The sequence below is a fragment of the Episyrphus balteatus genome, chromosome 1 (assembly GCF_945859705.1).
Source record: "Episyrphus balteatus chromosome 1, idEpiBalt1.1, whole genome shotgun sequence".
Classification (NCBI taxonomy): domain Eukaryota; kingdom Metazoa; phylum Arthropoda; class Insecta; order Diptera; family Syrphidae; genus Episyrphus; species Episyrphus balteatus.
Window position 1 is genome coordinate 1,508,934 of NC_079134.1, and position 12,984 is coordinate 1,521,917.

General features: G+C 28.3%; 1 protein-coding gene across 2 annotated transcripts; it reads right to left on the minus strand.

Moving 5' to 3' along the window:
• Window positions 1–850: 850 nt before the first annotated feature.
• On the minus strand, window positions 851–12,248 carry LOC129907430 (UDP-glycosyltransferase UGT5-like). Of its 2 annotated transcripts, none has more exons than XM_055983644.1 (6): window positions 11,997–12,248; window positions 3,127–3,378; window positions 2,698–3,068; window positions 2,012–2,213; window positions 1,257–1,696; window positions 851–1,196 (listed from the first exon to the last, which is right to left on the minus strand). In XM_055983644.1, exons 2-6 carry the CDS (start codon window positions 3,376–3,378, stop codon window positions 920–922), a joined length of 1,542 nt encoding a protein of 513 aa, XP_055839619.1. In that variant the 5' UTR covers window positions 11,997–12,248; the 3' UTR covers window positions 851–919. The 2 variants fall into 2 exon arrangements, with proteins under 2 accessions (XP_055839619.1, XP_055839618.1); XM_055983643.1 differs by lacking the exon at window positions 11,997–12,248 and adding an exon at window positions 8,669–8,856 and having other exon boundaries at window positions 853–1,196.
• Window positions 12,249–12,984: the final 736 nt, after the last annotated feature.

Sequence of the window (12,984 nt, forward strand, 5' to 3'; positions counted from 1 at the left end):
TGTTAGTAATGTCGTTTTCAATTGGTAATCCGGAAGAGCTCTCCGATCCCGAACGCCAAAAAAACACCCAAACACAGTAGTTCTTTTCAGTTTGACGACTATGAAGATGATAAAGAGGTAAATAGCAAACTCTTTTTGATTGTAGGAATATTTATAATCATTAATATTCATTTTGTGGAACTTTTCAAGAGTTCATTTAGAGCCGTTTTCTTCACTAAAAGTTGAAGTCAACTTGAGGATTTTTATTCTCAACTTGTGATTTTATTTTTCTTCACTCAAAGTTGACAGTTCCAACTTTTGATTCTCAACTCTCGAGTTGGTCAACTTCTGGTTTGCTCAACTTCCGAAAATAGTAGAAGTTGAGGGAGCAAACTTGAGAGTTGTCTGTGAAATGTCATATTTTGTTTCTTTTTTTGTATGCTAAATCTTGGCAAAAACTTATGGAAACATATTTTTAAATCGCAGAATATTATTATTCATTAAAAAAACATTTTCCACCGATTTTGATTACATTCCGTCAACATCGCTCTTGCGCATCAAAAAACCAACAAAAAATGAAGTTTGACAAATTTGACGTTTAAATGTTTGAATGTGTGAGTGCTTCTGATTCTGTATTCTGATTTCAAAATCAGAAGAGAAATTCTCTTCTTTCCAGAAGAAGAACGGCATCGGCATCCAGCATGTTATGACCGATTTTTTTTTTATTTGGGTCAGACTTAGAGCTGGAGTACAGCTATGCCAGTAGTACGCAGTCCATTGAGACTTTAGCTGGGAACAAATTCCGAGGTAAACAAAAAGTATTTTACAAAAACAATAATAACAAAATTTATTTACATACATAAAAATACTTTATTACTAATTTATAAACTAATAAATAATACAATGAGATGAATTAATACTAAATAAATATTTTTCCTAACTACGCAATTTTGACTTTATCCAAACGATTTATTATTTTACTCGCTACACTTAACATCCATCGAGAAACAAAAACTGATACAACCAATAAAACAGCCAAAAATGTATAAACATCTAGACAATAATAAGTAAAACGTGACATTCGACTTGATATCGATTTAGTTAAAGGAGCTCCCTGTGTTTCAATCACATGTTCAACCCACCAAATAGCAGTTTCCATTGCACTTTTTGGACGTATTCTAAATGAATGTGCAATTTTTTTGGCATTGTCAATATATCTGAAAAAAAAATTACATATTTTATTAATTTTACAAAAAAATTCTTTTAAAAACCCTCACTTTTTATCAAGAACTGTAGTAATTGCATTGTATACTGTAGTTTCTGTGATATCCTTAAAATGCAATACTGTCCCCATACCACGTTCAACTAATGTAGCAGCATTATGATATTGATCTGCAAACAATGGAGTGACAACAACTGGAATTCCACTATATGCTGCTTCTGTGCTGCCTAGTAATCCACCATGTGTCATAAAAACTTTGACATTTGGATGACGTAGTATATCTTTCTGAGGCAACCATTTACTAATTAAAACATTTTTGGGCTGATTTGGCAACGTTTCGTTTTCCCATTTCCAAATGACTTTTTGCTTCAAACGTTTGAAAGCTGAGAGAAGGGCATTTAGTTTTATCGGGGAAAGAGATTCTGCTCTAACCATTGAACCCCAACTAAACACAATCACGCCATGTTCAGCACTATCGAGAAATTGTTGAATGTCCTTAAAATAAATTTAAAAAAATTAATAAGAAAATGATCTTAACTGTCAATTTTTTTGACAGTTCAAAGATAAATTTAAAATGCTTTCTTTATTAATTTTTCGACAACAGAGAGACATCTATCGTCAAAACGTTAAATTAAAGGCTCCTGTCGATTTAAGAGCGAAATGCTGTGATTTGGCTTCAAATTGTCTTCAAACTTTGATACCGACTCGCAACATTATTTTTACTTTGAAATGGACATACACCTTTAGATCTTTTTAAGCATAAATTCCACAACTAGCTACAAAATCAGTTATCTACGGTTTTTGTTTTACCTTGTTCAATATGTCAGTTTGGCTTTCAATATGAATTCCGCCAAGTTCAATGACAGCTGGGGACAACGGTTTAGCTCCGCTCAATGAATAGTGCTGGTTGACAAAAAACACAGAAGTGTTCATAACGAGATCTCTAGTTTCCGGCATGTGCTGTCCAAATCTTTGACGAATCAGCTCTGTTGCAAGTTTATGGCTATAATGACTGAAAAATTCGTTAGATAACATTAATCCCTTGAACATTTACATTATTCTATATTGTTTTTTTGTTTAAAGACATTGTAACTTAAAAATTGCTATAAATAAGGAATTAAGTTTTTACTTTAATTTTTGACACATGTGACGTCTGTATTATGTTCTTAATATCTCACGGCGGGCGGCGGCTCAAATTAGTATGGAAATTATAATCACCGCAGAGCCGATTGCATATGTATTGGTATTTTCACCACGATTTCTCCTTCGACTTTGTATTCATATACAAAAAGTTGCAAGTGTGTGAGTGCAACCTCGTTTTTCGCGTTTTGAGGTCGGAGTGTCTTTTCTGAACTCGGTTTTCTTGCTTGAAGGGTATCTTATAGAATTAAGCTCGCTTTAAATGTTAAAACTAAACCAAATCACCGCTATCGTGAACAAAATTCTGACATCTATGAGCTAAGTTAAAATTGACTACTGCAGAAAAATATACTTACTTATATAGAAAATTAAATCCATGATAAATGAACCAATTTCCAATACGATGTAAAAAGTCAATATTCTCCGATTGACCTAGAAACAATGCTGGTATATATGATGGAATAATTGGATTTCCAACACGTTCATAATGCCATGGCAACAATGGACAACTGCTTAGTGCAACTACAGGCACTTTTAACACATGTGCAACTCCCATTAAACAATCTGTATTGAATTGTTCCATTATAATGAGATCATATTGAGTATTTCCGTTTATAACTTGCTCCAATGCATCTGATTCAAATGTATTTCGGCAAGCTTCTTCACCCCATTGGTTAAGCGAAAAGAATATATGGAAAGGAGTGTGAAAGACTCGTTTTTCTATATCCTAAAATAAAAGATTTATTTTAATAAATTTTGTATGAAAATTATGAAAAAAATCTCACCTTTAAATCTACAACGTTTACATATAAATCAACAGGTGGTAACCCTAGATCTGTGTAATTTTCCATTGGTTTCTTATTGGGAAAATGACTAATTACTGTTACATTGTGACCAGCTTCTGCTAAACCTCGCATTATTGGATGGAAGAAATGGAAATGACTGATTCCAGGATGAGGGAATAGACCTAGTATATTGTAGCTGGAAGTGTATGTTGTACAACCACAAATTGTTGCAATTAATAATAGCCAATTCATCTGAAATAAAATGTTAAAAAAGTTGTGTAAAATTGTATTTTCTAATTCATCAGTTTGGGTTGTTAAAGAGTTTATCATTTTAAATGATAATAAAAATCCGCCAAGTCGCACAGTGGTGCCTCTTATGCATTTTGGCGCTCAAAATTATTTGCATGGCCATTTTTCTATACAGAAAGTGATGAAATTTTGTACACTTAAGACAATACAAAATAAAAGGCTACAATCTCTTTTTTATTCAAATTGTCATCCAGAATTAAAAACAAAAAAATAGTTAACACCGAAAAATATAAAAACCTGCTGTGACTGTGACTGTGGAACACCCTATTAAGTCTTATTCAGACATGAAGCATTAAAATGTAATCAACTTAGCTGAGATCGCATATTTTCTTTTGAAGATTTGCTATGAACTGTTTTGATTTTCGTAACAAAAAAAACGTTCATGTCAAATTCTATGATTGGACCATCAATCGACAATATAATATATTTGCTGTCGTTTCAGTTAAGCGCACTTGACTGTAAAACGCTAAGGCAGTATTATTTGAAGTCTAAATACTCAACTGATAAGCTTTTAAAATATAAACAGATTTCAAATTCATTAAACGTAGCACGTAGGCAACATGCAAATGGTAATGAACTTTAATTTTTTTGTTTGGCCTTAATTTCGTTTTTTATTGTGCATCAAAATTTTTATTGCAAATTTAAATTCAAATAAAGAAAATAATATTAATATTTATTCAAGTCAATATTTTGCTTCTTTATTTGATTTGTTAATATGATCAAGGTTTCGGTAACTAAGATTAGATTAGATTAGATTAGATTATGGAAAGAAAATGCTGTATAAAAACATTTTTTGTGGGGATTACCATAATACATTTTTATTATAGTTAACCCTCTGTAGGCACACCTGTTTTTTGCGAATTTGGTTCATACTTTTTCATGTCGCTAGAACTTTTTTCGGTCTCACTATTTTATAGAGAATCATACATGAAATTAATGTAGAATATTCCAAGGAATTCGAATATTGTATTTACAATTCAAAAAAATGTATTTTCACCCTTATAAAGACACTTTTTTGTGATCACTTTTAGTTTTTGTAATGCCAAATTCGCACCCGTGTGTCAACAGAGGGTTAAACCTATCGTTTTTTTTTTTTTTCAAATACAAACATACAAAAAATATAATAAATCTCCGTATAGAACCAGGAATATAAAAAAAAAACATTACTATATCTTCCCACACTTTGTAGGTATTTTAAAACTCTCTTCCTTACTTTCTTTTCTATTAATTGTTCGATTTTAAAAATTCCTAACATAGCTTCAGGTAGAAATTTTTGGAATTTAAGTATTAAATTGAAAATCCGTTTGATATTGAATAATCTTAAAAGGAATGAAAATACAAAATACCTTTTCAAACCGATAAAGGACCATTATGTGAAGGAAAAAGAATAAAATTTATGACATCCTCACTTGGCCACCATAGCTATGTGCCTACGTGCGAGATTATTTTCATCAGATAAAAGATGGGATTTTTTTTTTAGAACATTTTCTGTATCGCAGCTATGACAATATTATTCAATTTTTTAAATAAATAAATAGAAATGCACAATGAAAATGCGTTTCTTTTAGTCAAAACATCAAAACAATCCACGAAATTAAAAGATAATAAATTTTTTTTGTTTTTAATCAGCAATTAATTAAAAACAAAATTTTATGTTACCCTTGACTTCAACGCATAAAATGTTTTAATTGTTTGCATGATAAGAAATCAAATGCACGAGACCCACCAGACAGAATTTATTTGTGACACACTTAATAAGGCGTAGTAATACTAAAAGAAGAAATTACGATAAGACAAATAACAGTGGTGCGTTTATACAAAAGGCTTTGCAAAATCCATTATTCGGTAGTTAGAAATTTTTGGAGTATTTTAGATAAAAAAAATGGACATATTTTAGACATTCATATTTTCCTTTTTAACCACTTTTTCTCTCAAACTTGCTATTTAACACTTACTTTTTATAAATTTAACCTTTGCTAATATTAGATTAAGCTTTGATTTTTCAATCGTAAGTTAGACTATCAGAAGAATAAATGTCAATATAAAGAAAATTGGCTCTAAGTCAAAATTGTGATTTTAACAGAAATTTCGGAAACAAGCCGCGTACCTACTCATCAATTTTTTTTTTATTTGAAATTTTGCTCTTAAAATAACCATATAAAAAAAACGACTTCTCTATATTGAAACTTATAAAACGGTTTTCTCATGGATGGCATCAGCTTTCAAATACAAAGAGAATTATCAAAACTGCTTCACTCAGTCCAAAGTTCTGCGGTAACAAAACATAAAAGAAAAAAAAAAAACAATTAAGAACCTCCTCCTTTTTTAGAAGTCGGTTAATAAGGGAGATTAACAACAATATAGAGTTTTGATTTTTGCCAACGAAAAAACATAAACGAGCCACTATGTGGCGTCTATATTAAAGGAAGACGGAACAAAGTTTACTAAAACTAATTTTAAGATAAGTAAAACAATGAGATTTGTATCAAAACAAATTGTTATATTGGGTCGTATGCAATATAAATAAGCTTAAGATCTTATCTCACTTTTCAGTACATTTTCTTGAGATCTATCTCATTTTCTTGAGATAGATCTGAAGAAGATGTACTGAAATGTGAGATAGAGCTCAAGCTCATTTTTTTTGCATACGAAACAATGTACAAATTATACGCTGCACATAGGAGTATTCTGGTCGAAAAGCTGGACAAAAGTCGATTTTCTAGAAATCAAAATTTTGAATTAAAGTTTTTATAAAGCGGATGCTAAATATACATGGGATCATATGATACACTTCTTTTTTTTTGTGGTAAAGAGTTTGGTGTGTCAAAACAAGCTGTTTATTGTCTGGAATTTTTTCGTAATTTTTGGTGATTTTATGAGTATTGTTAGGAAATTGATTGTGAGCAAGTGTGCTTTTAAACATTAAATTTTCATATGAAAAATACAATTTCAGGTATTAAATAATGATTAAAGAGTAGTTATAGAAATATTAAATTTTTTTGTTTGAGTAAATGACATTGGGAAAAGAGTCTGCCGCATATAGATATTTGTATTGCTTTTTTTTAAAGTCTAAGTGTTTTGTTATAGTATTCCCTCCTATTCTGCTTCGATACATAGATTTATGATAACTTTGACTATTCTTTAAATTTAATATCAAAAAATTGGGTGCGATTTTTTGCGATTAACAAAATAATTTGCGAGTGAAATTTTTACTTTTAGTAAAATGACTCATACGCCCTACGTTTTATTTTAACTGGTTCTTAACATTTTCCAGAAATTTTATTTATTGAATTTAATGCATTTGGATTCACTAAGCCTAAAAATCACAATGGTTCCATTCTAGAAGCTCTAATATTTTAGATATTTTATTTTTTCATATTTTGAGTGTATGAAATTTCATACTATTTTTTTTAGTTTTTCTTATCACAAGCGTTTTTAAAGTTTTGCTGAAAAAAATGATTTCCTTGCATAAATAATAATTTCTAGCAAAAATAATTAGTTTTACTTCAAAAAATAATTTTGTCCAGGTTTTTGATCGAAATACTCCTATGTGCGCTGTGAAGTCTTAAATAAATTGTATCTTGCTTATCATAATTTGGCAAATGAGGTATGGTTGGAATCGTCTAGCTTGTCCGCTGGTTAAAAGCTCTTGAAGTCTTAAACGAAGGTTAATTCATAGGCGATAGCCAATTTCATTGTTTCGGGTACTACAATTACATAAATTCATAAGCGCAAAATATTAAACGATTTGGTAAATTGCTAAAGAGATTAAGCCCTGATTTTTCAATCGTCAGTTAGACTATCAGAGGAATAAATGTCAATATAAAAAAAAACTTTTATTCCTAGGAATAAGCTCTATCTGAGGTTTATCTGACTAGTGAAAAATTGGCCCTAAGTAAGTTAATAAGTTAAAAATACGTATGCTTTTTGGCTTAGTAACTTACTAAAATGGCTTTAGCAATTTACTTTATCGTTTAAAATTTTGCGCCATATTTTTTAAAGCTTAGGTATTATAAGGAAACCGGGACCATTTAATGTTTATGAACTACCTTTCACTTATTATTTTTTTTTTGATATAGTTTTGATTTAAAGTATTGATGTTTCGGGTGTGACACATTTTTCATTTTGGGTAAACAATTTTGTATGGAGCCACAAAGTTTTTAACCCTTTCGAACCCAAGCTATGAAAATCAATATTAAAAAAATGTTTGTTCGGTATTATCGGGTCAAAAAAATCACAACTAAGAAATATGAATAGCAAAAAGTTGTTTTCCAAAATAATAAATAGCAAAACTAATGTGTTTTTCTCATGTTACATGTAAGTTACATGCACTGCCTATGACCACCAAAAAAAGTCGGAGAACTGAGAAAATAACTTTTTATGAAACTATAATGTATGCTACTTCTTTTAAGCAAAAAAAACAAAACACTTTATGCATTAACATTTTTTATATCTTTTTTTTTAAATTATGACCATATATAAAAAAAATTTTTTTGCAAAAAAAAAATGTGAATTTCAGTCCATTTCTCGATAAAAAAAATTAAAGGTATGATATTTAACTAACTTTTTGTAATAATCCAGTAACTAGGCATTATTATCTTTCAATAAATTAAGCCATCGTAACCTAAAAAAATTGTTTAATTTAATATTTTTTACGAATTTTTAAAAAAATGTTACATGAGAGTAACGCTGGGTCGGAAAGGGTTAACTTGTTCATGGTAGCGTTTGTCATGATATTGCGCACATACAAAATTTGTAAATCATACAATATTCTATAAATTATGTTTTGGTACTTTTCTCTTCCCAATATTCTATTCACCAAAATTTAAAGTATTTCACCATTCTTTGAAATTAATGTTTTCTTTTTATTTACATTAATTTTTCACGCGTAGTTTTTTAAGGCACAAGTCTTCACAAATGTCAGAAATACAAATCATGATAAGTTATCTCATAATTCATGAATGATTAAATTTTAATTACTTAGGTCGTGTGTCAAATAGTGTACACATGTTTAATTAGAAACATTAAAATGATTTCGCACACAATTTGATCTACATTTTGACGCACATATTTCTAAAATTAAAAATATGCTCATAAAGTTCAAGCTTTAGCATAGGGATAGAAATTCAAGTTATAATAAAATTTTTAATCATACCCTTTTATAATTTGGATTCTTGTTTTTTTTTTTTTAATATTTTTATAAACATAATAGATTCCACTTTTTTAAACTTACGTTTTATATTATTTCAATAGTTGCCGTTTAAAATTGTTAAAAAAAGGATCGGGAACGGAACAATACTTTACGTCTTAACACTTTTCTGTCCTTTGAGTAACTGATTCTAACAGCAAAGAACAAGTTATTTTTTAAGGTTCAAGAGAACATTGTGGTAAATAGAAGAAAGAAGAATATTTTCTGTCTTCATCAAAGAACTGTGCAATCTTCTTTTTTATTTTTAGAACAATAACTTAGAGTAGGGATTAAAGATTTGAATGTTGATAACAATTTGTATTTTAAATGAATTCGGCCAATTGAATCTTTTTTTCATTAAAAACATAATAAGTCTATAGGTATGCCAGTATTTAGCTCTTCGGGTGAGATAAGAATTTTGTTTCTTTAAGTAACGGATTTTTGTTTAAATAATACACAAAATTTTTAAACTGTTATATCTACAACTACAATGAACGTTGTACCTACAATGTACATAAGTAACAATTATTCTTTTTTTTTTGCTTTTTGTTAGAGCATTAAATGGATAGGTTATTTGTTTTTTTTTTTTTTTTTTAGTGATGATCTTTTTATTTCTATGTCTTATAAGAGGCGGAGTAGAGCGGTCCACGTTTGTATGGGATAAATAAAATTGTCAAATAAACGTTGGGCTCCCCCTACTTTGGTTCCACATACTATTGGTATCATACTGTTTTTTCCGCCTCCTATCTTATATAAAAGGGGGTTCTGATCGATATTGAAAAACTGTATTTTTTGGAAAAAAGTAAAAAAAAATATTTTTTCTTTTTTTTTTAAGTTAAAAATTGCTTGAAAGTTGTGGTTGTTGTAATTATTTTGAAAAAAAATATCGAAATAATAACTTCTTGGGCCACTTCCAAGTAAATCTTGTAAACAGATAGTACACAGACTTTTTATTTGCAAATTTTGCTTATTATTTTGTTTTTTTTTTTAATTATTGCTCATTTTTTTTCGTAAAAAAAAATTATTTTATATGTTTTATAAAGACAAGTAAAACTTAAATAAAATATTTTCTTTAAAAAAAAATTAAAAAAAAATCAAGATCAAAATTTAAAAATTGAACTGTTACTATCCCCTCTTGCGCTTAAGATAGCGAATTGAAATTTTAGAACGTTAATGTTATAGATAAGTGGAACAAATTTAGCGGGTGGCCCGACCGAAAATCGAAAAACATATTTTTTGGACCACACTAGGAGTTAGGCTTCAATTTATAAGTATGAGAATTTTGCAATAAATACCTTGAAGGAATGCTAAATAAAATGCATGACAAGGTCGTACATATTTGCTTCTGAGTTCTAGTTGCGTTAAATTTGTTTAACTTTTGGATCTGTTGTATAGGAAAATTGGTTTTAAGTACGTACATCTTTTCCCTCATAACTTCTAGACAACTCATCATAAATTTGATACTTGAGATGTTTAAACTTTAAAGTGACTTACTTGTCTGTTGGTTTTGGGATATTAAGCGTTCTTTTAAATTAAGCTCTCTAGAAGAAAACAAAATACAGTTCATCAGAATTTAGGTTTTTAAAGATATGTTTGCTTACCTGTACATTTTTGTTAAAATGTTTTTTTTTTTAGATTATTGAAGTTAAAACTTCTTTAGTATCGTACTAGTATCGTACTATAAATATAAAAAAATGTTATTTTTTTTAAACACGTTATATCTTTTGATCTAGAGCACATAAACATTTTATTTGACTTTAATACGTATGCTGATATTATTACCTTTTATTTGATATACCACATATAAGATATAACGGTAGGTGCTCTACAAGTTACACAATCTTAAATTGAAAAACTTGAAAAATACCTCAGAACACCTGTGGAGATCTGTTGCCGATGACCAGCCACCAGTGTATTAAGTACCGTAATCTCAGTTTGAAATTTCGACATAGTTAACTTTAGAAAACTTGGTAGAATAATAGTAGATTTTTTTGCAAGAAAAATGAGTGTGAATTGCACACATGATTTTTTTTTTGAAAAAATCTCTATAATGGAAAATCTTTAATGGACTAGTTTTTGAAAAATCAATTTACAAAAAAAAAAGTAGGTATAGGACTTCTTAAAAAAGTAGTTTTTGTTTTTTTTTTCATTTATCGAAAACGACAAGAAAATTTTGGATACGGTTTTTTGTTTTTCGCAAAAAAAGCATTGAATTTTTAAAACTAAATTAGAAGATACTTTTTTATATACAATTTAAAAAAATTAGTTTGATTTGACGAAAATCAATTGAAATCAATTTCAATCAGTAAAATGATAAAATTTTTTATTATGTTATTTTTTTAAGTAAAAATATTCTGAAAAGTTTTAATGATGCATTTCAATGATAGCTATAACTGGTCCCTAAACATGGCTGTAATATAAACTTTTGTAATAAAAATAAAATAAAAAAAAAATCACTTATGGCCTAATATTTCGGAAATTCATAAATACATACATATTTTTTTAGAAATTGGTTCCTGGAACAGCAAAAAAAATCCATATTTGATTTATTTAATTTACTACATAAATACATAAGTATAAATATGCATCATTCAAATTGATGCAATTTCTAGACCTCTATAGTCGTTTTTTGTTAAGATTACCTTCACCATTACGCCATAGAAATTTAATCCTTGTTTCCTTGAATCATGTACAAAATGTTGATACCGATTTATACATACGTGCGATTGAGTCGTACCTATATTATTTTTTTTTTGTATATTGCACGAAGAAAAAAATATTTCACAAATTGAAAATCTTTATTTCAAATAACTTTTGACCTTATTTTAAATCATTTGTACGCAATAAACACAATCTTTAAATTTTAAATCAAAGATCAGAATAGGAGAATACTAAGGTTAGCAAAGAAAAATGAGCTAATTTTTTATAATAATTGTGAAATTGTTAATTTTCTCAAGTAAACAAAAAAAATTTATTATTAAATTAAAGATCTTATAGCAATTTTCATTAGAAATGTTTCTTATCAATGTTACTTCAATTAAATTGTTTTTTTTTTTTTTTTTTGCACTTGAAACTAAAATAATTTGAGGTGTCTTCAATGTTAACTAACAAATACTTTATGAAGGATACAATTCATGGCATTATTCCAAGAGATTCAAACTAAGCTATTGTTAACATAGTTATTTGCTGCGTCAATAAATTTTTGTTACAAAGCTTCAATATAAGTCTAGCATTGAAACTTCAAGAAACTGAATAACCCATATAGTTCATTTAAAATGGCTTATCACAAAAAAAAAAAAAAAAAAAATAAAATGCATTTTTAACTATATCTTGTAGCTCAAGGATGCTACAAGAGTACTTTAAGTTCACTTACTTTGAATATTATAATTTTTTCCACTCAATAAAAGGTTTATTTATAATATTATTTAATAATTTTTTTTAACTAAGTTATTTATTTAAGGCAAAACATTCTTTTCGGAAAACACTTGTCAGCACGTCTTAACACCTTTCTCTCTATCGAATAACTGATTCTAACGCCAGATCTTCTGAATGAAGACTATTTTGTTGGTGTTGATTTTTTACTGACCGCGGTGGTAAAAAGATTGTGCTTTCATCGATTAGTTTTGCTATGCTCTTAGTGCGATCTTTGATAAACTATTATTATTTACAGCCTATATAGGAATTTCCTTATTACACACTCTTTTTTTAGTTGACTTTGCATCTCACTCTCTCTCTGGTTTCATTACGATATTTTTAAATAACGGTACTACAAAATAAGTGTTGACATAGGTAAGAAATTGGTGTTTGATTTGATCGCAAGATTTGATACAAACTAAATGTTCGATTAATTTTTTATTGTTTGGCACATGTTAGCTAACTCATATATTTTAGTAGTTTTGTGTATAAGATTATTAGTTTTAACATATCAGTAGTTATTTTTTTTATATTTAATAGAACATTTTTGATAAGACATGTGAATTGTTTGCATAGAAACTACAAGGGTTAGCAAGTTTACGTATAGATATGGAAATAATTTTTGGATGTCATCGAATCCAAAAAGTTTGAAATTTTGTTAAAACATTCAAGTGACATGTTACAATACAATTTAGGTACTGATTATGACTGCGATTTGCATTATCCTTGTACTTTGTCAAACAAATAAAATCCACGTTCCATGCGTAGCTAGTTTTACTTATATAGATTTAAAGTTTTTGATATCATTAATCATTTTTATTTAATATTCTATTCTTAAAATGTAAAAAAATTAAAATCATTTTTGAAAAAGAATTTTTAAATGTTTGTACTGCTTTAAAAAAAAATATTTATATAAATATTTCAATTTAATTATTCAACAAAATTCG